Source organism: Osmerus eperlanus, chromosome 5 (assembly GCF_963692335.1).
Source record: "Osmerus eperlanus chromosome 5, fOsmEpe2.1, whole genome shotgun sequence".
NCBI lineage: Eukaryota > Metazoa > Chordata > Actinopteri > Osmeriformes > Osmeridae > Osmerus > Osmerus eperlanus.
In genome coordinates, this window is record NC_085022.1 from 5,280,742 (window position 1) to 5,307,883 (window position 27,142).

The 27,142-nt window shown below is 46.1% G+C and overlaps 1 protein-coding gene across 1 annotated transcript in view; it reads right to left on the reverse strand.

Moving 5' to 3' along the window:
* Positions 1-24,506, reverse strand: part of LOC134020964 (polypeptide N-acetylgalactosaminyltransferase 18-like) — a 47,937-nt gene extending 23,431 nt beyond the window's left edge. Inside the window, exons 1-4 of the mRNA XM_062461352.1 lie at positions 24,022-24,506; positions 2,606-2,804; positions 2,159-2,325; positions 1,497-1,680 (exon numbers count right to left, since the gene is read on the reverse strand). Coding sequence (XP_062317336.1) covers positions 1,497-1,680; positions 2,159-2,325; positions 2,606-2,804; positions 24,022-24,259 — 788 coding nt within the window. The 5' untranslated portion in view covers positions 24,260-24,506. The remainder of the gene's footprint in view (positions 1-1,496; positions 1,681-2,158; positions 2,326-2,605; positions 2,805-24,021) is intronic.
* Positions 24,507-27,142: the final 2,636 nt, after the last annotated feature.

Here is a 27,142-nt window from a genome sequence, read left to right on the forward strand (position 1 = left end):
CCTGTCTCCTTCTCCTATGAGTATTTTTACCTTTGAAAGGTCACTAAGACCTTTGAAATCTGAGATTACAGAGTGGAATTTGTTACAGTAACTATTTCTTACATCACTGAATGTTTCACATTGTAGGAGGAAGTGCATCTCTGTCTCAACCTCACCTGTCGAACAGTGACCACATATTCTGTTTTCTTTTGGTTGCCATGATTTGTTGTGTCGTCCTGTTTCAATTGCCAATTGGTGGTCACTGAGCCTGTACTTGGTTAGGATCTGTCTCTGCTTTCTTTCTCTGACAGTAGAGATATTCTGCCAGTTTATAATCTCTTTGTAAGGCTAAATAACATTCTAATCTACTTTGGCTTTTAGTTTCTTCTTTCCAATGTTCCAGATAGATTTCTTTACATTGTGTTAAAATTTGGTTTACTCTGATTGGTGTTTGGAAAGCAGTGTTGGTGTGAGACTGGTCAGGGTGTGTCTGAGTGAAGGCCGTTAGTCTCAGCACCAACTGACATAGGGGACTCTTATCTGGGTTCAACTCTTGGGTTTGGAGGGCTTTGGAATGGAAGGTGTCTAGATGGCTGGATTTAAGGTGATTAAAGAAATGTAGTGCTCTCTTTTGGATATTAATTATCATTGGGTATCTGCCTAATTCTGCTCTACATGCATTTGTTGGCGTTTTTCTGTGTACATGTAAGATGTATCTGCAGAATTCTGCATATAGAGATTCTGTTGGGTGTTTGTCCCAGCGGGTATAGCTATGATGACTGATTGGACCCATACTTCACTACCATACAGCGCAATGGGCTGGATCACACTATCAAATATTTTAAGCCAGATTTTAATTGGAATTTGTAAATTATAAAATGTTCTCCTAATTGCATTTAGGGCTCTTTGAGCTTTTTCTTTCAGTGTATTCACTGCCATGTTGAAACCCCCTGATGCTGTTATGTTTAAACCAAGGTAGTTATAACTCAAAGTATGTTCAATTACATGATTATTTATAATAAACTAGTATTTGTCTTCCTGGTATCTTGGACGTTTTTGAAATATCATGACATAAGTTTTTTTTATATTTACTGCAAGGGCCCAGTTTTGACAGTACTATTCAACAATGTACAGCTGTTGTTGTAGTCCTTGTTTGGTGGGAGACACTAAGACGAGGTCGTCAGCATAAAACAGAGACTGTCTCTGTCTCTCTCTCTGTCTCTCTCTCTGTCTCTCTCTCTGTCTCTCTCTCTGTCTCTCTCTCTGTCTCTCTCTCTCTCTCTGTCTCTCTCTCTGTCTCTCTGTCACTCTCTCTGTCTCTTTTTCTGTCTCTCTTTCTCTGTCTCTCTCTCTGCCACTCTCTCTGCCACTCTCTCTGTCTCTCTCTCTGCCACTCTCTCTGCCACTCTCTCTGTCTCTCTCTCTGCCACTCTCTCTGCCACTCTCTCTGCCACTCTCTCTCCCCCTCTCTCTCTCCAGGGCCTGGTGAATGATGGGCACATTCGATCTCCTCTCACCAGCCGACATTGAACTCCACGTGGGCATCGAACAGCGCCACCACGTGTCCGGAGGCGGCCCTCCAGCCGCTGACACGGGCGCGGATGAGGCCCTCCTGGCGGGCGTGGCGCACCATCTTGATCAGGTGGGGCCTGTGGGCGTTGGTCTCCTCCACGAACTGCTGCAGGTTCTCCTTCAGCTCCGCTAGCGACACACGGAGTACACACACACATGTAGGGGTAAACACACACACGTCTGTATACACACACACGGGTATACACACACAGACAGGCAGACACCTCCCATAGTTTGTCCTGACAGAATACCTAAACCTTCAAGTCCATGTATTTGTACAGAATATATATATATATATATATATATATATAAAAAAAACATTAAATGGGTCTTCAGCAAAGGTCACATAACTCCTAAAGTTAATGACATATTTGGCAGCAGGAAGTGTGTCTGCATTAAACCTTGGTTGGTGAGCGAGCTCTTAGGGCAGGTCTCAAGGACACAGTTTAGGCCTGCACAGCTCTCAGCCATCAGGCTGTCTGGGAAGGGAGGGATAGTCAGAGTTCTTAATACACGACCGGGGCAAGTAGGAGTTCCTGCTGCTGGTGTTGGGGGGTTGGGGGGTGAGAGAGGGGGTTGGGGGAGTAAGAGGAAGTTAGGGAAGTACGGTTGCTGCTGTGGTCGTCCACCAGGATGATCTCGTGGAGGAGGTGAGGTGGTGTGCGGAGGAGGGCCGTGCGGACGGAGCGCAGCAGGACGGACAGAGCCTCGTTGACGAAGATGAAGATGATGCTGAGCCGGGGCAGGTCCGAGGGGTACGTCATGTTCCTGCACCTGCAGCCGGGAGGGACACAGCATCACTACGATCCAATCATCTGACACTGGAAACAATAATATCATGTATTCTTTCAGCACATGGTTTCATCCAAAGCGATGTACGCGGGGGGATCTGAACCTCTTGATCTGCGGTCAAATGCTCTACCACTGAGCTATTCCCACACCCTTTTAATTACACAACCTCCTGCAGTAGAAGGGATCAGTACAGTACAGTATATATTTCATATGATGATTGAAGTATTTCATGAGTGCTTGGGGGTCTAGGAGAGGTGCTCACGCGTCAGGTCGGAGGTCAGGGATTGGTCGGTCCAGCGAGAGGCGGTCGCTAAGGTAACCGTTGTAACCATAGTACTGGAACTTCTCCAGAGCCAGGCGACGGCTCTCTGGGCCGAGGTCACGACCCCAGCGGGAGAAGAGGGCGGAGTCTGAGGCCGACTCTGCCGCCTCCGGGTCCTCACCGTCCTTCAGAGGTCTCTCTGGAGGAGGAGGGGTGGGGGGGAGAAGAAGACAGGAGGAGGGGGGAAGGGAGGGAGATAAGGAGGGGTGGAAAAGGAAAGGGGGGAGAGATAGAGGGGAGTGACAGGGAGGGAGATAGAGGGGGGAGAGAGAGGGAGAGCGAGAGAAAGAAAGAGACAAACAGTTGAGCAATGTTTACAGACTTCCATCCCGGTAAGAAACAAATTAGTATTCACCTCAACACATACAGTAGCGGTCCATACAGTACAGTAGGCTCCCTAACCGAGACAAATTAGCATCTGAATCAGTTCATGTTCTAGCAGATAAAATGTCCTTGCCTTCCCAGAAACACACCCCAGCCTTGGACCCAACACAGGCAGCAGAAAACATCTATTCTTCTGGTCTCTGGCCTGGTCTTTGAGGCTAGTTGGGAGAGCAATGAATTTCAGGACCTTCAAGACCCAAAACAATGAAAAGCCTTCACCAATGCGCTAACAAGTAGAAAAACATTTAACTTCTCCAAATTAGTTTTCATTGTGAACTTGCATCGTCGTGCTCCTACAGTGATGCAGGTGCTCAGGGAGAGGGGGATGTGATTTGAGAGCTCATGACTTGACTCTATAAACACAAGTCATTATCATTACAGAGGTGGTGTTCTGGCAGTGGTAATAGTGCAGTTCCCAGTGTTAGAGAGACAGCAGAGCTTGCTGGCGGATGGCCTGAGGTAATGTCTTATAACCGCTATCCATATAATCCTCTTTATGAGCTCCGAATTGTTTCCCAGGAGCCTGGCAATAAACCACATTAAAAACTAATGGCTCTGAGAGGAACATTTGTTTACAACTAGGAACATTTATTTGTGTTTTGAGTGTGTGTGTGTGTGTCTGTGTGTGCGTGCACGCGTTAATGTTTTCACTGAACCACGCAGAGCAAACATTGTCAGTCTTCCAGTCTGTTCGATCCCGAGCAAGGTCACTCCGGACGCTTACACAAATGTGCACACACACACACACCTAATCAATGTGAAGAAGGTACATCTCCAGTTTCTTCTTGTTTTTGATCTGTAGATACGCTGTAGGGACCTGATTTGGCAGAGAAAAAATCTAATCTGTGCTCAGAAAAAGGCCAACCTTAACCGCCCCCCCATTCCTCCTCTTTCTTACAATTTCTGCCCTTTTACAAAAGGCAATTTGGAAAGGAGTTGGGGGCTGGAGGGGAGGCGGCGGGGTGACGTGTGTTCCAAGTCAAATAGACTTCCTCTAAAATCAATCAAAACTTAATTTCCACTCTGAGTACATCTTCAAATACCCCAAAGAACTTCTGGGAGTATTGGTTATATAAGCTTGCCTCGCCTCGAAATGAACCAGCGGAATTGTCCTGGCGGCAGGAAGCCTTGCCCACCCAGGTGCAGTCCAGGAAGGCGTATGAAGCGAACCTCAAGTAGAATGCTGAGAGCGAGGCGGGGTGTTCATCCGTCCGCTGGAATGGTTCCTGGTTCTAAAGAGCTCACGGCCTCCTGCATCATCTCAGACATGATTAATGTAATCATCAGTGGAACAGATGGTTGTGTGCCCCCACATCCCCTCACCCCGCCGCCACCACCAACACGCTCACCCCTCCCCCTCCCCACCCCTGCATGAATAAAGAGCCTCTATTAGACACTGGAGGTCCACCCCCCCAGAGACCTCTACTCCTACCAGATAAGTAGATAAGACCTCTAGTCCCGCCCCCCTCCCCTCCCACATAGGTAGATAAGACCTCTAGTCCCGCCCCCCTCCCCTCCCACATAGGTAGATAAGACCTCTAGTCCCGCCACCCTCCCCTCCTAGATAGCCCCCCCCAAACAGGTATATGAGACCTACCCCTCCCCCCCCCCCCTTAACAAGCAGGTAAGACCCCCCCAGAAAGACTCTATAGCCCCCCCAGACAGGTAGATGAGGCCACGGCCCTCCAGGCAGGTGCTCAGCTGTTCAGGTGATCCATGAAGCAGACTGAAAGAACTCTATTGGGCTTGTCTGTTAAAAACACAATTATCTCCTCAATGTTCCAAATCGTTACGTCTCAGGTCAGTTAAATGGTTTGTATTAGCCTGGTTCCTGTGGTAATATCCCTGTTTGTCTACAGAACATGGGATCAAATCCCAGACCAGTTGCTCTACTCTACTTTCCTGTCCTCCATTCTGCATCCCTCTCAATAACAATTCCTCTTTAGAACCGGCTGCGTGAGGCCTGGATCTCCACCTCGGTACAACTACATCACTACCATCATGCACACACAGACACACACACCATACACACACCAGACTGAACCCAGCTAGGACTACATCACTATCCATGATGACACACCAGACCTGTCAGGAGGCCAAACACACACACATCACACGCATAGGATAACACACGCCACACACACACTGCACGCACCACACACACACGCAAACACACTGCACACCACACATACACGACTGCTAAGTAATCTTTACCTCAGTGAAATTGAAGTCTTGTTCATTCGAGCTGCATCTGGGCATGAATGCTGCAGAATGTCCTGACCGTTCACTGCGATGCGGAGGCCTTAGGCTATTTCGGATCGAATCAAGTTACGGTTTCTACTGTTTCTTTTCCCTTAAAATGATGTCTTCATGACTTAAAAACAAAAGGTTACAAGAGAGATGCAAGAGAAAGTCAAATACTCTGCGTTCCTCTCCATTTTCTTCCTTGTTATTATAAAACTGCTAATGGATACTGTAAGCTGGTTTACAGTTAACGAAGATGGGTTACTATTTTTGTGGTGCCTTCAAGCAAAGTTTGTATTTGTTAAAAAAATTTAAGCATTTTAAGCACCACGTTCCAGGCTTTCAGGGCACAGCGTTTTCTATCTTTGAACGGGTTGAGGAGCGGAGATCGCCTTCTATGCAAATGGTCTTCTCACTTGTCAAAAACAACCTGGCCCTCAATCCCTTAACCAGAGCTTCCCTTTCAGGGTGTTGTGGACTTTAGCTATTCACAAAAACAGATTGGAAAATGTTTTCCCGCCCCCCCCTCTCTCTCCCCAGAACAAGGCATTTGCAGTCCCTCTCCCCACACCCCTCGTTGGCTCTGCAGCTGCACAGCAGGGCCTGTGCAGTGGGAGAGAGATCGGCACACAGCCCCTCCAGCCGGAAGACAGAAAAACACCCTGTACTTGTCCTCGATGGGGCCAATTAGCCCACAGCTGTGGGAGAATGGAGAAGTGTTTTCCCTGATGCTTTTGCACCAAACACTCGCCGCAGTCCAACCTGCACCTGCCTGCATCCTCCGAACTATTAATAGAGCCGTTTAAGGCAGTCGAGATCCTAAGCTGGCAGACTGCAGGCTGAGAACAAGCTGCTACTGTACTGCCGGGCACCCAGTCTGGTGGAGATCCAGAGACTGCGATGGGGGGGGGTAATTGTTAAGATAATGTCTTTATCAAGTAATGCACAGTCGTAGGATTCAAAGAAAGTACAATAGTTTAATGCTTGCCGGCAAGGATACAAATCTGATCGCAACACAAAGTTGTCTGGTTCTCGAGTCTTCATGTAAGACCATTTAAACATATTGGTGGTACGTCCCCTCCCCTGCGTATCAGCTGTCAAGGTGATCGATCCCAGAGGTATCGCGCTCGTGCACGTGTGTGCGTTCTTAACACTGGAAACTTACAGAGTTCCTGACCCCTTCTAAACTGACCAACAGCACCACTCAGTACCGATAAGGCTAAGCATATTTATGGCATCTCTTGTACAGTAATGGTCAGCCTGGGTCAACCTGTTTACGTAAGCCTAGTTTACCCAGAGTTCATTTAGGGGGGTTCTCCTTTCTGCTGATAAGTAATGCTTAGCACCAGTATTGTTCAGTATAAAACGTTACATTCCTAATTTCTCCGACAGTGATGGAGAGATGGGGAGAGATAGGAGGACGTGATGGAGGGAGGATGGGGAGAGATAGGAGGGGGTGCTGGAGGGAGGATGGGGAGAGATAGGAGGGGGTGCTGGAGGGAGGATGGGGAGAGATAGGAGGAGGGGGGTGATGGAGGGAGGATGGGGAGAGATGGGAGGGGGGTGATGGAGGGAGGATGGGGAGAAATAGGAGGAGGGGGGTGATGGAGGGAGGATGGGGAGAGATAGGAGGGGGTGATGGAGGGAGGATGGGGAGAGATAGGAGGGGGTGATGGAGGGAGGATGGGGAGAGATAGGAGGGGGTGATGGAGGGAGGATGGGGAGAGATAGGAGGGGGTGATGGAGGGAGGATGGGGAGAGATAGGAGGGGGTGATGTAGAAGGGGGTGCTGGAGGGAGGATGGGGAGAGATAGGAGGAGGGGGGTGATGGAGGGAGGATGGGGAGAGATGGGAGGGGTGATGGAGGGAGGATGGGGAGAGATGGGAGGGGGGTGATGGAGGGAGGATGGGGAGAGATAGGAGGAGGGGGGTGATGGAGGGAGGATGGGGAGAGATAGGAGGAGGGGGGTGATGGAGGGAGAATGGGGAGAGATAGGAGGGGGTTATGGAGGGAGGATGGGGAGAGATGGAAGGGGGTGATGGAGGGAGGATGGAAGGTTGATCCAGATGATAATCCAGGACTAGAAGTGCACAGTTCTGGTTTGTACCAAGGTCTTTCACAAGGTGAAACTATAACACTGTCCCAACTATAACATCACATTAATTCCACAAATGCAATGATGTTTTCAGCAGAGAGTCTTGAGGCAGGTGACGACAACAAACAGGTTCAATCGCTTACTGAGAGGTGAGGAAAATAAGCAAATATTTTAGAAGGTTTAGTAGAACTGTAAATTCATATGTTGTTTCTAGTAGTATGTTGTCTAAGATGTCAGTAGGGAGAACACTTATAGCAGATCTAGGTTTTCCAGTGCTGTGCTGACTGAGATAGTGGGTTGTTAATAGGAGTGGCCAAGCTCTATTATAGCAACAGGGAGTTTTGGAACTGCTCTTGGATAGCCATCAAAAGCTATTGAGGAAATTCTTCCTTTGAAATGGGTGACAGCTGCTACAGTACAGTGCATTTATCCAACTGTTAACCGAACATTCACTCATGTTTGGATCGGAAGCAGTGGTTTTAACAGCCTGCACGTGGCTGTCCCTGTTCACATTCAGATGATCTGAAAATGATCTCAAATCATCTCAACACCAGCACTTTTGAACACAAACGTTTCAAGGCAAACGTTTTTTTACTCGAACGTCCATTAGCCGTCTACAGCAGTTCCCCCGCACGTAATCTCTTGCCTTTTCTCCGTAGCTTGAACCATTCTCTCTTTCATCTCTCCTTTCATCTACTCTTTCCCACAATGTCTTATTCTTCTTCCTTCATTCCTGTCACATTTCATCCAGGGAGGAAAGATTTAAACCACCCCCCCCCAACCCCCTGCCCTCACTATGCTCTACCCCTGCCCTCACCCCCCCACACACCCCCCTGCCCTCACTATGCTCTACCCCTGCCCTCACCCCCCCACACACCCCCCTGCCCTCACTATGCTCTATCCCTGCCCTCACCCCCCCACACACCCTCACCCCCCTGCCCTCACTATGTTCTACCCCTGCCCTCATCCCCCAAGCACTCATTCCCCAGCCCTCAACCCCTCCCAGTCCTCACAACGCCTCCCTCACCCCCCCTGCCCTCACCCCCCTCTCTCACCTCCCTCACCTCCCTCACCCCCCTCTCTCACCTCCCTCATCCCCCTGCCCTCACCCCCCTCTCTCACCTCCCTCATCCCCCCTGCCCTCACCCCCCTCCCTCACCTCTCTCACCTCCCTCACCTCCCTCATCCCCCCTGCCCTCACTACCCTTTTCTCTCACCCCCCGGCTCCCCAGCACGGAGACACATGGGAACAGACAGCCCACTCTCATATCCAGAAGGAACATATTTTATTAATGTATTTGAGGCTCTCTGGGGAGATGAGGGCTCTTAGCTGGGAAGCTGGGAGATGGGGAGGGGGCCTCATGATCAGAAGTTTATGGTTGAGAGTGGGGCTGGGGCTAAGGCAAGGGCTGGGTCTGAGGCAAGGGCTAGGGTTGGGGCTGGGGTTAAGGCTGGGGCTGGAGACTGATGAGTGAGGCTGGGGCTGAAAAGTGCGGCTTGGGCAGAAGAGTGAGGCTGGGGCTGAAAAGTGAGGCTTGGACAGAAGAGTGAGGCTGGGGCTGGAGCGTGAGGCTGGGGCTGGAGCGTGAGGCTGGGGCGTGAGGCTGGGGCTGGGGTTGAAGCTGGGGCAGAGTGCTACATTAACTAAGCAGCATCTCTGGGCTGTCCACTGGCCACAGGCTGTCCTGGCTAACTGACCATCTGGCCGACTGACCAGTGTCCAGTCAGAAGGACCCAGTAGAGGACTTGGCAGCATGCCAATGGGAGAGGGGGGTCATATTTATTACCCTGTCACCCATAATCCCTCTGTTGACTAGTGTTAATGTTTTATAAAATCATTTACATAACCTAAGCTTTGAAATCAGCAGGGACTGACATTGTACATGGGCAATATTTGGCGTGTACCTCCAGTTGTGATATCATGCAGTGAAGCGCTCCACTTCCAGTCGTCCTCCGAGCGGAGCAGTGTATGGGGGAGGCGTGTGTTCCTCCAGCAGAACTGTGGAGATGCTCAGAGACGCAGCACTAGGTTGGGATACGGGGGTGTCTGAGTCTCTGATGTCATCAAAGGGAGACGCCCCCACTCGTCAGAGGGGGTTTGAACCCTGGAGCCTTCCTACCCCTCTCTCCTCTGCCCTCTACTCATCCCCCTCTTCCCTTCTCTCCCTGGCCCCCTCCCCCTCTTCCCTAGCCTCTTCTGCCCTCTCTTTACCACTCTCTCCTAACCCCTCCTCTCTCTTCTGCTCCCCCTTCTCTCCTCGCCCCTCAATCCTCTCCCCTCTCCCCCCTCAGTCAGCCCCCTCAGTCACAGCCCCACCACGCAGGAGAGAGAACAGAGCAGAGCACAGTCTGAGATCCCCCAAAGTTCCCATTCTATCAACCATCTCCAGTCTGTAGTGCCTCGAAGACAATCAAGACTTTCATACGTTCCTCTGCTCTCGCTGAATTCTCTCTCGCACACGCACACACACACTCGAGTACACACGCGCTCACACGCACACACACACGACATTCTTTGTCGTTCTGTCTTGGTTTTCTTCTTGTTCCTAATCGCTCTCTCCGTGTGTCCTTCTATGTTACATTTCTCTATCTTCAAGACGAATGCCTTCGCCCCGTCTCACGAACGCCAGGGGGAAAAGTTGGCGCTGATGCCAACCTGTGGGTGACACAGGAGGTTCACTCTGAGTCAAAGTCTGTTTGTGGTGAATCCGATTCGTCCACATGCCCACACGCGTAGGCTGTTGCGATGCAGCAGTCAACTACCACATCAGGTCTTTGAGTGCACACAGTTGGAGGACCTGTGTGGTTGCTACTGTGTGTGGGTGCGTGTTTGTTCGTTTAAGTGGCGTACGCGTATAACAAAGCAAACCATCATTATGTTGATAAATGCATAGTTAAAATGCAGGTATTGTGCAAGAGAGGGCATACTAAAAGAGGTGACATCCAGTCGAAGAAGATACGTTTTGTGGTTCACCAAACGAAGGGGGCCTCCCAGCTGTTCCACCCCCAGGGAGAGAAGCCCAAGGCTGGGCAGATGGCAGCACGCAGCCCCTTGAGGAGAAGGGAGGCCTGGGGATGCAGGTATGGTCATTAAGTGGCAAATTTCCAGTCCAGCTGGTTAGACACTCAGACAGGAAGACAGACAAACGGACATTCAGACAGGAATACAAAGACAGACAGACAGACAGACCGACAGACAGACAGACAGATGGAGGGATGGACAGATGGAGGGATGGACAGATGGAGGGATGGACAGATGGAGGGATGGACAGATGGAGGGATGGACAGTGTATTTTGGAAAGATGAAATCCAAAGCGTACTAGTGATGATGGATACGTCTTCAGACAGAGGAGAACACAGCACAGAGTGAGCATATTGAAGCACCTTCATACATGAGTCATACTGCCAGAGAGAGAGAGAATAATCTACGGATGTGGGTGTGTGTGTGTGTGTGTGTGAGTGTGTGTGTGTGTGTGTGAGATTGAGCATATGTCTGTGTGAGTGTGTGTGTGTCTGCAGGAGTGTGTGTGTGTACGTGTGTGTGTGCCAGAGAGTGAGAGGAGAGCCAGAGAGAGCCTGCTCCAGCATTTAAAGACCCCTGATCCAGGTGAGCCCTGGATCCCATCTTGCAGTTTGCTTTGTGGGGGTCTTCTAAGGTCGCATCTGAAGGGGAGAGAGTCACATGCATCTCTGAAGCCCCAGGCTGAATACGACCTACGGTGACCTTTATCTATCTGTCTGTTTATCTGTCTGGTCTGGTCTGCCTGCCTTCCTGCCTGTCTGCCTGTCTATCTCTGTCTGCCTGCAATCCCTGAGTATGTTCAGGGCACAGAAACACTATTTAAATGGCAACACTGAGGGGAGACCACAGCACTGGCAGTGCGTCACGCTCTGCTCGCGCTCACGAGCCTGCAGGACGAGGGCTGAGCATGCTGCTGGAGCACAGGATCTGTGAGAAGCAGGAGGCCAGGGGGAAATGTTTGTCCCTCTACAGGGGGATTAGGATTAGGGTCAATAATCTGGACTGCACAGATGGACAGACAGCTCACAGATTTAACCCCTCTTCACATCCCAGGGGAGCACAGAATAGCATGTATGAGAGAGAGAGAGAGAGAGAGAGAGAGAGAGAGAGAGAGAGAGAGAGAGAGAGAGAGAGAGAGAGAGAGAGAGAGAGAGAGAGAGAGGGGAAAGAGAGTGAGAGAAAGTGTAAGAGAGAAAGGGATAGAGTGGAGAGAGAAAGAGAGGAGAGAGGGAAAGAAAATGAAAGCGAGAAGGGGAGATAGAAAAACACTTTAAAGCTGAAAATCCACACCCACCTAAGATACGTTTGAATCTCAATATGCCCACTACTCCCCTAACCTTTTGTCTGTTCCCATTAGCATATCCACTTAAAACACAGAGACAGTTTTTATTAAGTCACCTGTATAATGTAGGTTTTAAAGAATGTATAATACATTACAACACATATTCTAGAACTGTAATCACCAGCTGCATATCAGGCATAGCACTAACTATAATCCCAGTTATTAATATGTGTGGCATTTTAATCACTGAATGCATCACGGGCACTGTGCACAAGTGAATATAACAACAGGATTTATGAAGGATGCATGTCTTAAAGTTATGTATTGTGCTTATTAAAGTTATGTCCTATGAAACTTAGAAATGTGCTCAGGCTTAAACATAGGGTCTCACTGAGTGTGGGAAGCAGGCTGTTCTCTGTGTCTCTATCTCTTCATTTTCAGAAACAACCAAATATAATATGCTGGGGCAGGGAAAGATAGCCAGTTGGACTTCGTGAACCAGCCCAAACTCTGTTGCGGGTAGGGAAACTTAGACAACTCCAGAGCTCTGTACTTAGTTGATTTCCAACTGCTGCATTAAAGCTGATATTATGGGACCTCTGCGACTCCAGACCACTCTTTCTAGAACACAGATTTGTGTCATTGAATACTATTATTACATATTGGAATAGACACATAGAATTAGAATCCTTCAGTTTTCACTGAGGAACAGAGAAACCACATCTTCAAAGGACTCTTCAATGGTTCACAACCCCGTCCTTCTGTCAAAACAGCTCCTGTCCTCATCTAGTGAAGCAGACACTTCACAGTTGACAAGCTGGGGCCATCACTAGAGGGGCATATCTCTCTCACACACACACACACACACACACACACACACACACACGCACACACACACACACCCAGACAGTTGACGGGCTGAGGGGCACAGTCTGGTGAAGCTCTCCTACCGTGTTCATCCATATCGCCTGGACAGATTTCTCTAAGCCTAATCTTGTGTGAAATTCAACTCACAAGAGAGCTTCCTTCAAACATCGGCAGGACTGCCGATCACATGACAGGCCAGCCTGGCCTATGAACCCTTCAGGCACCAAGACAGCCATCAGCTTGATGTTTACTTTATTAGGAAGTTCATTCTCGTTCAGTAGCCTCAGCGATAGAAATTCGAAGGGCCCTATCTTGCACCCAGCGCAATTGACTTTGTACACCGACGCATGTATCATTCCTATTTTGCACCCGGCGCACAGCGGACTTTCCCCTCCACAGACGCACGTCGGTAAATTAGGGAATGAACTTGCGCTGCCGGGGGCGGTTCAGCGAAAAAAGGAGGCGTGTTCCAGCGCAAACGTTCCCTGGTGCTATTTTGCAGTTTCAGAAAACAATTCCGCCACAGACCAGGAAAAACGTAGTCTAAAGTCAGTGGCGCATTATTCAGATGTTATTTTAAAGGTGACATGACATGCTGTTTTTGGATGCTTTTATATAGGCCTTAGTGGTCCCCTAATACTGTATCAGAAGTCTCTTTCCCGAAATTCAGCCTTGGTGCAGAATTATAGCCACTACTAGCAGTCCCACAAGGAGCTTTCCTCAGAACGCGCTGTTTTGGTGTCTGTAGCTTTAAATGCTAATGAGGAGCGGAGGGGCGGCACCATGCGCTAATGTTTACAATGGATGTATCGCAATGGCTGTAGCCCCGTTGCTGTAAGATGCCTCAAATTTGCCCATTCTCATCTGATAACCCTGGTTTGCAGAGGTACACACTCAGTCATTTCAATGAGGGGAAAGGCGGATATCGCGCGCGCCATAACACCAACAGCAGAACGGTTATCCAAATAACAAAGAAGTGTACAACACTCACGTTACAGCATTGATGCTATCTACCTTTACATTAGCGACAGTAACTCAGCTGTTAGCTGCAGAGCTAATGTTACAGCCACATTCTAAGGGTAGCAAGCTAGGTAACAATATACAGTAAAGCTACAAAATGATAGAAGTTGTGTAGGCGCATTTCCAGAGAAAATAAAATTAAGGCGCTGGGTCTTCAGAGGCTCGGATGAAGGAACTGTAAAAATATTTTTGTTTTCCTTTGTACATCCAAACTGAGAAAATGTAATTCTTCGTTCGTTTGCAAGCCATGATGTCTCTCGAGGATAAAAACACTTGCACAGTCGTAGCTCAGTTTCTTATGGGCGGGCCAGATTATCTGGGCAGGCAAAGCAGAGAGAGGGGAGGTAACCTTCCTCCTTGTGACGTAACAAAGAGGAGATTTTCAAACAGAGCAATTGAGCTTTCATTTTCTGAAAGGCGGAGAAGAACACCCAGGGCTTGGTTTACACCGATCAAAAATTCTAACCACTTGGGGACCAAAGGCAGGCTAGGGGAACTCATATTAATGTTAAATAACCTCCTAAAGTGAAGTTTTCATGTCATGTCACCTTGTAGGGAGTCAGGTGGCTGAGCGGTTAGGGAAGCGGGCTAGTAATCAGAAGGTTGCCAGTTCGATTCCCGGCTGTGCCAAATGACGTTGTGTCCTTGGGCAAGGCACTTCACCTTACGTGCCTCGGGGAGAATGTCCCTGTACTTACTGTAAGTCGCTCTGGATAAGAGCGTCTGCTAAATGACTAAATGTAAATGTAAAGGCGCATGCTTGGACGGTGCGCACTGCTGGCGAGGCCAGGGTCTTCTTCCTGTGAAGCTGCCTTACATTGTTTCGATTTATTGTATGGCTGTGTTATATGGAAGGCAGAGTTAGTCGAAATTAAATAAATAACTAAATAGGTAAATAAATAGATAAATACATACATAAATAAATATGGCTATGAAATAAATTCTGAAATTAAAAAAGATGGCAATAAATATATAAATATAGCATTATATAATTATATAGCTGAATCCATTTACCGACATCAATAAATAAATACATTTATTTATTTCAAAATGACTTTTTGTAAAGACAACATTTATTTATTTCAAAATGACTTTTTGTAAAGACAACATTTATTTATTTCATGGGACTTTTATTTCCTAATGCCACATTTATTTATTTTTTGAGACTTTTACACACCACATTTATTTCCACACCACATTTATTTCCACACCACATTTATTTCTGATCTCACATGCAAACGAGAGGGGCGTGGTTATCTTCAGACCAACCCAGCTGCACACAAGATCGAAGGCAGATAGGGACACCTAGATTCGGTAGATGATGGAAGACATTAGTCGTGTCAGAGATCGCATGCTGGCCTTATAGATCAAATTGATCAGCATGGCTAGTCAGGATGTATTATTTTGGCACACATTGTAGATTTTGTAGAGGTACTTGGGCGGATAAGTGCTCTACAGAACATAGATATTTAAGTCTTAAATAGTTTGAGACTTATCGAGCACTGTTCGTGTGCAAGATGTACAGGTAGTGGGGGGTGATTAGTGCTAAGTCTTAAAGTGTTTGAGAATTATCGAGCACCGTGTTTGTGTGCAAGACGGCAAGTGTAGAAAGCCACAACAAGAATCTTCCTTTAGAGTTTAGCGTATTTTGATCGTCACCTATTGTCTGGTTCACAGTGACGATTTAAGTAGGATAATTTGTAAGATGTAGTTTCATAAGGGGCTGTGGTATCATGGGAAATTAGGCTATTGCCTCAAGACAACCCCAAATAGGCCTACGCGATTAGCCTACACATTTGGGTATTTTCTGGTGTGCCCACGATAACCAGCTGTTTTCGATGAACCAAACCCATACAAAATGTTGCTTAAATGGCAATAAATTTGTGACTACAAGCTCCTTTCATCCATGAGCCTGAATAGCTTTAACGGACCAACAATCATGTGTTTTTGCTCTAGTGCGATCGAATCCCACTTCATGCCAGCTTGCAACTGTTTTATTTTCTTAGCCTACAGCAGCAAATATGAGATGCGACTTGAAATTCGCCAATAATGTTGAATGTTGTGTGAATTTGTGACGAATCTGGTGATAGAGGCCAACGGCAGCTGCTGCTGTTAGGTGAACGCACAGCTCGCATGCTTACGGAAACCAGGTAGTCTGGAAACTAGGGCGAGAACACCGCGGGTGTCCAGCACCTGAGCTAAGGGGATAGCTGTAGAACTACCTGTATGGGGGGTGACAGTGGCATCGCACTGCCGAAAAGCATACAATGTAGACAAGCTTTGCCCACAATGTCTGTGTCGTCTCTGTCTTTTTATCATTGGTTCCCAATGGGAGTGATGGCGGTGACCTAGTAGCCTACGTGTGGGGACTTGGTCTTTGATAGTTGCGACGTAGCGCTGAAGTATGGCGTGAAATTAGTGCCAGGAGAGCGAGCTCTGTAAAAACGATTTGTAACTTGCAAAAAAGATTTGTGTCTCTGTAGAAAATGATTCGTGTACTTGCAAAAAAAAGTTTTGTGTCTCCGTAGAAGAAGGCAAGATTTGTGTACTTGCATAAAAGATTTGTAACTTGCAAAAAAATATTTGTGTACTTGTAAAAAAAGGTTTTGTGTCTCCGTAGAAGAAAAATATTTGTGTACTTGTAAAAAAAAGTTTTGTGTCTCCGTAGAAGAAAAAGATTTGTGTACTTGTAAAAAAAGGTTTTGTGTCTCCGTAGAAGAAAAATATTTGTGTACTTGTAAAAAAAAGTTTTGTGTCTCCGTAGAAGAAAAAGATTTGTGTACTTGTAAAAAAAAGTTTTGTGTCTCCGTAGAAGAAAAAGATTTGTGTTCTTGTAAAAAAAAGTTTTGTGTCTCCGTAGAAGAAAAAGATTCGTGTACTTGTAAAAAACAGTTTTGTGTCTCCGTAGAAGAAGGCGGGAACAATGCTCCCAAAACCATCTAAGCCAATCAAATATAGCCATTTCTGTGTCTAGTATCATTGGACATTTTCGTCTGTCTATCACACAAAGAACGTCAGCGAATAAGAACAAAACTAGAGTGCTGATGATTTCAATGACGAGTCATTTGGTAAGTAGTTCAAAATATCCATGGGCATGTACCTTTAATGTAACATTTAAAGATTATTCGGTTAGCACACTCTTAACAGTATAAATTAATGGATAAGAGTCGTAGTAAGTTGAATAGTTTTTTAATGTAAATATGTATACGGATATTTAATTAGACGACCAGTCATTAAACCTAGAATTAGTTGGACAATGTGCAGCTAAATTGCAGCCGGTAAGCATCATACTAAGCGTTCACAACTTTACATGTTTTTTAATGTTGGTGTATTCGCCATGCTAAACTAAACATGAGCTGGACACACTGGATAGATCTCAAATGTTGGCTGGGAAAGTTAAGCGCATAAATTAAAAAGATATGGATCTTTCACTCTAGAGTGTATTATTTACTGCCAGCTTTCATTTCGAATGAAAACCACTAACTATATTGAGTGATTTTGCGGCAGTTCCCTGCCATTTAGCTGCACATTGCCCAACTAAGGCTAGGTTTAATGACTGGTCGTCTAATTAAATATCCGAATACATATATACATTAAAAAACTATTCAACTTACTACGACTCTTATCCATTAATTTATACTGTTAAGAGTGTGCTAACCGAATAATCTTTAAATGTTGCATTAAAGATACATGCCCATGGATGCATGCCCGGGAGTCAGGTGGCTGAGCGTGAGGGAATCGGGGTAGTAATCCGAAGGTTGCCAGTTCGATTCCCGGTCATGCCAACTGACGTTGTGTCCTTGGGCAAGGCACTTCACCCTACTTGCTTCGGGGGAATGTCCCTGTACTTACTGTAAGTCGCTCTGGATAAGAGCGTCTGCTAAATGACTAAATGTAAATGGATATTTTGAACTACTTACCAAATGACTCGCCATTGAAATCATCAGCATTCTAGTTCTGTTCTTATTCGCTGACGTTCTTTGTGTGATAGACAGACGAAAATGTCCAATGATACTAGACACAGAAATGGCTATATTTGATTGGCTTAGATGGTTTTGGGAGCATTGTTCCCGCCTTCTTCTACGGAGACACAAAACTTTTTTTTACAAGTACACGAATCTTTTTCTTCTACGGAGACACAAAACTTTTTTTTACAAGTACACAAATCTTTTTCTTCTGCGGAGACACAAAACCTTTTTTTACAAGTACACAAATCTTTTTTGCAAGTTACAAATCTTTTATGCAAGTACACAAATCTTGCCTTTTTCTACGGAGACACAAAACTTTTTTTTTGCAAGTACACGAATCATTTTCTACAGAGACACAAATCTTTTTTGCAAGTTACAAATCGTTTTTACAGAGCTCGCTCTCCTGGCACTAATTTAACGCCATACTGAAGTTACCTTTGTAAACATTGCTTTAGCTCGTGTGACGTGTAACTCGTCTGCAAAGCTAACAATCACTGCCACCACTACGTCTTCCTAGGTGGTACGTTGGCTATCACCGGTCTCGAAGTCGGCAACTGTAGGCCAAGTGGCTGGCTAGCCGGCTAGCTAGCTGGCAAAATAATAAAAGGATGACATCAGTGTGGCCATTTCAGCTAGAGCTAGCTACTGTAGAGCTAGTGTTGTGCTGTATCGGCACAGACCTGAACAGCCAAACCCGTTTTGTCACTGACTGGTCATTAAAACGAGTCTAGTGGTAGTGGTTTGATTTAATATTGAATAATTACATAAATTATAATATCTGGGTTTGGGTATTGTGTACCGAATTCGTTGAATGGGTCTTGGTCTGGACACGTCTTGGTTAGTTGCAACTTTAAATTGCCAATAATAACAAAGCGTTAGTGCTACGAAACTTGAAGCAGTACTGTAAATCCAAAGGTATGGGTAATGTCTTGAATGGTCTGGCTTCACTTCAGGTTTTTTTTTTCTGATTGTCTCCTTTGTTAGGCGTAACGACGGTTGCTAGCTGTGTTAGCTAACATTACCTGGCACTAATTACCCCCCACTACCTGTACATCTTGCACACAAAACAGTGCTCGATAAGTCTCAAACTATTTAAGACTTAAATATATATGTTCTGTAGAGCACTTTTCCGCCCAAGTACCTCTACAAAATCTACAATGTGTTCCAAAATAATACATCCTGACAAGCCATGCTGATCAATTTGATCTATAAGGCCAGCATGCGATCTCTGACACGACTAATGTCTTCCATCATCTACCGAATCTAGGTGTCCCCGTCTGCCTTCGATCTTGTGTGCAGCTGGGTTGGTCTGAAGATAACCACGCCCCTCTTGTTTGCATGTGAGATCGGAAATAAATACAGCACAGAAATAAATGTGGTGTGGAAATATATGTGGAAATAAATGTGGTGTGTAAAAGTCTAAAAAAATTAGTAAATGTGGCATTAGGAAATAAAAGTCCCATGAAATAAATAAACGTTGTCTTTACAAAAACGTAATTTTGAAATAAATAAATGTATTTATTTATTGATGTCAGTAAATGGATTCAGCTATATAATTATATAATGCTATATTTATTGCCATCTTTTTTTTCAGAATTTATTTCATAGCCATATATATTTATGTATGTATTTATATAACTATTTATTTATTTAATTTTGACTAACTCGGCGTTCCATAGTGTTACATTTCTTTCATGTCAATGATTAAAAAGATTTTCATGAGAAATCTCTATGTATGTGAACTTGATTTTGAACTTGAATTGTGGCAATTTCTTCCCATTGGCACTTGGTTGCTTATCACAATGTATTCTCATGTTTTGGCTTCCCGCAATGTTTTTTTTGGCTATCTAGTTGTTTATGATCATTGACCTATGCACTTTTTGTAAATCTCTCTCTTGGAAGTCGCTTTGGATAAAAGTGTCTGCTAAATTAATAAATGTAAATGTAATTTACACCCACGCCTGTTTAACCGAAGCTAATTTGGGTGGGTTTCTTCTACCATCCCCATACAATGTCACTTCTCAATCTTTTACGGCCCTGACGAGAACGTCGGTCTCCTCAGCTGTGAACGGCTCCTGGCGTGCGCCTGGCAAATCCTCCATTATAATAGCAATCCGGCATGGAACAAGTGCGCCTGCTCTTAAAGGGAATGCGCGGGGATTATGCGCTGATTGGTTTATTGCACGTTATGCCCAAACCACAACAGAGTAATGTAGCTACTTCAGACCAACCAATTTTAGATTTGCGTCAGACGCAAGTGTCATTTATCCCGCCGGTATAACAACAACAGCGCCGTAGTCCCGCCCACAAAGTTACTTGCGTTTCGCGTTTGATACTTCCGTTTCAGATTGTTAAAATAGGGCCCAAGGTCTATTGTCGTTTAATGTCGGTACCACGACATTAAACACAATTATATCTGGTTCAAAACAAGACAATGTTGACCTTGTAGCAATGGGAACGTTAATAGTAACACACTGACTAACAACATCTAGTACAAGGTCGGAACAAGGTATTTCCTCCATGAGAGAGAACTGCATCTCCTGCTGAAGCTGATGGTAGTGCAGATGTGGGAGATGAGTGAAGCATCCAGCTCTGAACCGGCTCTCACAGTGAACCCATAACCTCTTTAATACTCTCTAAGTTTCTCAAGGTCAAGCATGAAGGTCATCAGTCAGAACCTCAACATGATGAGGAGTAGATGTTGTCTATGCACAACACAGGCAGACACACACAGACACACACAGAGAGCAAAATGTATCGTAATAATCTCCCAAACCACTAGGCAATGGTTTTGAGTTAGACCACGCATAAGTGTCAGAGACAGAATTGTTATAATTACACTGATCTGTGTAGCGAAGAGCTGCAAACCAGGCAGAACTGATTAATACACAACACTGGACTGCCTCACACTCCAATTTTCCATCCATGTACAGACCCGTTGATTCCAAGTAGAAAGTAAAGTAGCTTTTTAGTTAACTATAGCTGCAGTGGAAAATAAAAGGCGGGGTATGTTGTACAGTATGCTGAATTATTAATTCAGACATCCATTGAACTGGGAATCTGAATTGTACGGTACAATTATTTCCAATGTGGAAAACACCATTCAGTCAGTTTGCTTCAAGCAACCTGGGGCAAATCTGCAGTTGTTCATTGTCGAGTGAAAGCAACATAATTGGATGACCCAAAATGTATTATCGTAATTGGTGGGGGAAGTACAAAGTGGTTGGAGCCTCATGACAAGACGTTTCAGACCCCTGCTGGTCCCTTCAAGCAGACAGTCAAAGGAAATGGAAAAGAAAATGAATCTTCTCTTTCTGCTCAACGCAGCATTACTCTCCCTGTAGACACACACACACACACCACACACCTATTGACTCACACACATACACACCACACACACACACAGCACACACCTACTTACAAACATGCCACACACAGATCACACACATACTTACTCTCACACACACACACAGCACAAAATACATCAGCTGCTTTGTCCCCATTACACACACACATACACCAAGAATCACTGTGCTTACAGCAAGAATACAGAATTTAAAAAAACGACCTCTAAGTATTTGCTCCTTGGGTAAACTGCTCTGTCTATAGGGAGCCCAAAGACGGCAGTGTTTAGGACACTATTACAACATCATTACTGGGGGGACTGAGGTGTCAGTCAAAGGAAAATATTCTTCTAGGTTCATCTCGCTCATACAGCTTTGACAAGTGTATGGGAGTTGTTTATTGAGGTACAGTAACCATACCAGATCAGATGTCTTTCTCTTTTCTCTCTCTTTCTATTACTCTCACCTACCTACTCACTCACTCACTCATTCATTCAATATCCCCTTTACTGCCAGTGATGAGCAGTAGGCAATTCAGTACAGTACAGTGCAAAACTGCACATAACCTAAGCTGTATAGGCACAATGTCAACTACCGTGGCGCAGTTGGCAGTACTTAAGAAAATGAGAGAATACGTAAAGGTTCCTTACTATTTCGGTTAGGTTACGGTAAGTGGAGTATTTGAATGGCACTATTTGACCCTGGCGACTAAGGTTATGAGCTGAGATGAAAAATTAATCAGCATCGTCATAGTTTCATTATACGTTTTTCTACTGATTAGAGTTTAAAACCTGGTCCTGGGTGAGTCCCTGAGAAGAGCCCAGAGCTGAGGAGAGCTGATAGTCTCTCCTCTAGCCCCCCCTGGACCAGCGGCAGCACTGACGTGTCTTTCTCACCCGATGACAATGTAATCAGACGCTTCAGACAAGCATGGAAACTGGACTTATTGCTTTAATAGAATCTGGGAAATAGAATAGGTTGGAGGGACAGAAGGAAGGAGAGATACACAAAAGAAAAGGAAAGCAGGAAAATTGGGGGGAGGGAGAGAGGGGCAAAGAGGGAGGGTAGGAAATAAGGATAGGAGGAAGGAGAGATGAATGAAAGGAAGGCCAGAATATAAAAAAGTTAAGAAAAACTGCAAACCTACATGTCTTCCATTCACAGCGACTCTTTCTCTCAACCTGAAACAGCATCTGTGTTCCAGGCCTCACTTGGGTCTGTCAGTAACAGCTGACTAGCCTCAGGCAGAACCATCACCAGAGACCAAGAACACCCCTCCACCAGCCACAGCACAGAACAGGGGACAGCAACAGGGTCTGGGAAAGGGGATAGTGGAGGGACAGGAGACAGCAACTGGGGTAGGGGACTGGGGACTTGGACGGGGGATAGGGGAGGGATAAGAGACAGAGGAGAGACGGGGGACAGACAGGGGACTGGGATAAGGGACAGGTTTCCACATGGCACACCACGGTCGCTCAGATAGTCACAAAGTGTTAGGTGTCATGTCAGAAACAATAGTTCCTGTGAGCCGGCAGTCAACATGGTGACACATCCACACACACTCTGCAGGCACCCACACTCTTTCCTTGTTATGAATGAGAACGATGTATGCATGGGCGGGTGCTGGAGGCTCTGCCCTTGAGGACTGAGGAAGGTGTGTGTGTGTGTGCGTGTGTGTGAGGATGGAGTCGGTCTCTAGAGAGAGTTAGTTAGTCCATTAGGAACCTCATGAGAGGGGAGGGGGTAGGAAGGGGTTGAAAGTGTGAAGGGAAGGAGAGGACAGGAGGAGGAGAGGAGGTCTGTGTGTACAGCAGTACATCACTTCCCCTTTCATTTAAGACAAAAATAATGTGTGGGACATTCCTTCAGCTGAGAACTGAAATTTTAATGGAGATACAAGAGCTCTTAAGCAGCCCCTTCAGCTAAGAAGTTCTCCACTCACTACTGCAAGACCTGGCATGACACATAACGTCAACATGTATGTTTGATGTAAAGCCTCACACAGTTGAACACGGGATGTGTAATATGATACGAGATGGTGGGAGGCACTGGCTCCTACAGACTGTGAAGTGATCTCCTCAGTTTCCTCCTACACACACTCGCATACACACACACCAACAAATTCACACACACACTCCCATACACACACACCAACAAATGCACCCACACACACACTTGCATACACACACACCAACAAATTCACACACACACTCGCACACAAACACACCAAGAAACACTACCCCACACACACACACACACACACACACCTCTGTCCACAGCTTTCTTTTGCTGGCTTCATAAACCCATCACTCCAGGTTTAGTAATGTAATATGCCATCCAGCAGATAGAGAACCGAGGCAGCCCCATGTGGGGCTCTGCCAAGGCCTCCGGTGCTAAATTTACCCCCTGGCTCCGGTCTGGGCCTTGGCACGCTCCCAGACCCCCACACTACATCATCACTCTGACCTCCACAGCGACCAGTCCTGAGTGGAGCCGCACTCAACAGTCCCAGCAGCACTCAGTCACACCGAACACAACCGCGTCCTCTACATGAGCTCCAGCTTTCTACCCCTGGACCTACAAAGTGTAGCAGAAGTGGTTTGTGTCTACACTCTTGTAGGGAGATCAGACTTTGGGAGGGGGTGACAGTGGTTTGAATCCCTGATAACAAATGTGGTATTTCTAAACATGCCTGTTCTTAATATGATTTTTGTACCAAGAAGACGCTTTAATTGGAAATACCTGAACCGGTTTGTTTTTGGAGGTTTTGAAAGCTAGACAAAATAGAACAGAGAAAACAAATGCGACTAAAAAAAGGTATTGATATTCAGTTGTGACATGTACTTGAATTTCTCCTTGCACAGCTCAACATTTTTTTAATTATCATTTTACAGGTGCCATAAGGGAAATTCCAATCTGGCAAAACGTCTGCAATCAAGGGCACCGTGAGATTCCAGACGATTCAAATGGCCCTGGTCAGACAAGGGGCACAGCAGATCCCCATACTTTCCTGTGTGGTTTAGATTTTGGGGCACGGAGTGCAAATTAGCCAGGGAGCCCAGAATCACTAGCGGCGCCCCTGTGTGCAATATGTAAGCTTGACAAGTACTGTATACGAATATTGCTTACCTTTGATATGCTGATTGACCACGTTCTCAAGTCGGTCCAGTCTCTCAATAATCTTCAGAGTTTCTCCTTTGCTGTCATCTTGAAACTTTCTCTCCGGCTCCAACTCGGGGACTTTGGGGTTTACATTAGATATATAATTGGTGATCCAGCCGACATAGAGCAGACAAACGATGTTAGTCATGCCGCTTAGAATCACGCATGTTGACACCAAAGTTTTGGTTCTCCTTGTATAAACCATCGCGACATCCCTCCATACGGTCCCGAGCGTGCACAGCCGCACAACCGCAGTTATATTTCTACAAAAACTCAAAGATTAAACGACTTCTCCAATGTCTTTATTGCATCGAAGTTACTGCTTGCGCTTTCCAAATGAGGGACAGAGGCAGAAGCTTTAGACATAGCGCTCGTGCTCCTATGCTGTAGTCTATCAAGCTGCTTCCTAGCGCACCGGCTGAAATCTGCCGCTACAATGTAATCAAAGAGACGCGCAATGAAATCTTCTGGAAAGCAATACTCGTGCATTCCCGAGCGTCACAGAATCCAATCGGAGCGAAGGAGGCGTGCTCTCGCGGTAAAAAGAAAAAAAGAAAAGAAAAAAAAGAGCTGCTATTTAATCTTGGGCAAATCCGATTTAAAGTGTCGCTTTAACGCCTTTACGTTTGCATTCTATTTCATGCAACCAATCACTTGCAGGTGCACGCGTGTGTACAGTATGTGCCTGCATGTGTCGCAGACTGTTTGTGTTGTGTGTCTGAAGGAGAGAGAGGGGAAAGGGATATAGATTTGAAGACAGTAGATTCATAACTTTCCACATTGATTAGTAACAGACAGTCCTGCAATAGGCAAATTGGCTAGAAAGAAGGATTTACGCTTTTGGGATTATCTGAAACAACGATCTTTGGTCAATAGGAAATGCTCAAAGGGGACGTTCCTGTTCTGACAGGTGTGTCACAGCATCACAGGCATCTGAAATCGAACCTGTCGCTCAAACAACCCAAGCTCGGCTGATGGGAACGTGGGGCACTGCTATAACTCCTGCTGAAATAACTTCAGAGCTCAACACCACCAACAGATGTATTCCACAGATAGAACCTCCGGGCGGCGGCTTTGATCTTTGTCTTTCATCCAATGCCTCACTCATTCTACTCTCACACCTCGGTAACGGCCCGCACCACGCCGTGAAACCCCGCGCTTTAAAGAGCGCACGAGAGGACGCAGCAAGACAATTAAATATGCATGAGCTCTGAAATATTAAGCATTGAGACTATGGGGCTTTCAAAGACGCCGGTTTTAAATCAATACTAACTTTCGTTGGGTCTCTGTGGAAAAGAGTTATGACAAATAAGACGTTTGGAAACATAGCTCTAAATTGAATATTGCATAGGCCTATAGGAGGGCCATGATGGCATTTTTGGGGGAACACAAAAACGAGTTAGGTATCCGTACAGGACGCCGCAGCAGAATGAAAGCGATGCAGCAAAGTCATCCAGACATCACAAGCTGATTGTTTAATTTTTATTGGAAGGAGCCTGTGTGACGATTAAGAGGGAAAACTGATTCAGAGGGAAAAGAATGCTTCCGTAATTGAAGTTTTTTCGAAATGTGTTCCCAGAAGAAAAAGAGTGGATCTGGTGTCATGGACAGGGTGTAGTCTAATGCCAGAGTCTCTTGTGAGAGTTGGAAGTCCTTAGATATATTTTATCTGTTGATTACGGTATGCTGCTAGGCTTCTGTGAATGCAGAAACCTTTCACTGAAATCCAACTGTGTCTGCATCCATTGAACAGCCCTTTTATCTTGGCTGGTGATGATGATAGTATTTACTTATTCATTTGGACCTCCGGTATAGACATTAATCACAACATGAGGCCTTCATGCAGGCAAGGGATTAGAAGAGAGAAATATTTCATGTTCCAGCGGGCAAAGCTTACTGTATATGGATCATGATGGACAGTGTTAACAGTGTTGGACTGGGTTTTAGCAAACCAATAGGCCTACAGTAAAGCTTTTACCACAAAGAATTCGAATTCTGTCCTTAACAGACCCATGAAATTAAAGTGTTTTTCTTTATTTAAGTATTCTGGCCTGGTTTCAATCAGTCTCTGCCCCACTGTGCAGAAACTAATTTTGGTCCAGCATGATCTCCTTAAATATACTCTATCAGTTACACTTTTATAGTAAAGTTCCCTGCAACTTTAGTCGGGAACTTTGTTTGGCCTGTTTCCGCAGTCAAACACATAAAATCTGGTTGGTTCAGAGATCTGTCTGAGTTGTGATGAAATGGATAGCCCTCATCGGTATTTTAGCTGACTGGAACAGTGAGGCCAGACTGTAGAGCTTGTTTCCACTCAAATACATTAAATCATTATTGAAACGACTGTGCTGCAGAGAGGCTAGGGATTTACTCCTCTACTCCCACAGCCTCCTGCAGAGAGGAGAGGCTAGGGACTTACTCCTCTACTCCCACAGCCTCCTGCAGAGAGGAGAGGCTATAGGGACTTACTCCTCTACTCCCACAGCCTCCTGCAGAGAAGAGGCCAGGGACTTACTCCTCTACTCCCACAGCCTCCTGCAGAGAGGAGAGGCCAGGGACTTACTCCTCTACTCCCACAGCCTCCTGCAGAGAGGAGAGGCCAGGGACTTACTCCTCTACTCCCACAGCCTCCTGCGGAGAGGAGAGGCTAGGGACTTACTCCTCTACTCCCACAGCCTCCTGCAGAGAGGAGAGGCTAGGGACTTACTCCTCTACTCCCACAGCCTCCTGCAGAGAGGCTAGGGACTTACTCCTCTACTCCCACAGCCTCCTGCAGAGAGGAGAGGCCAGGGACTTACTCCTCTACTCCCACAGCCTCCTGCAGAGAGGCTAGGGACTTACTCCTCTACTCCCACAGCCTCCTGCAGAGAGGAGAGGCTAGGGACTTACTCCTCTACTCCCACAGCCTCCTGCAGAGAGGAGAGGCTAGGGACTTACTCCTCTACTCCCACAGCCTCCTGCAGAGAGGAGAGGCTAGGGACTTACTCCTCTACTCCCACAGCCTCCTGCAGAGAGGAGAGGCTAGGGACTTACTCCTCTACTCCCACAGCCTCCTTCAACTGAGACACAACGGAGGTGGGAAAGAAGT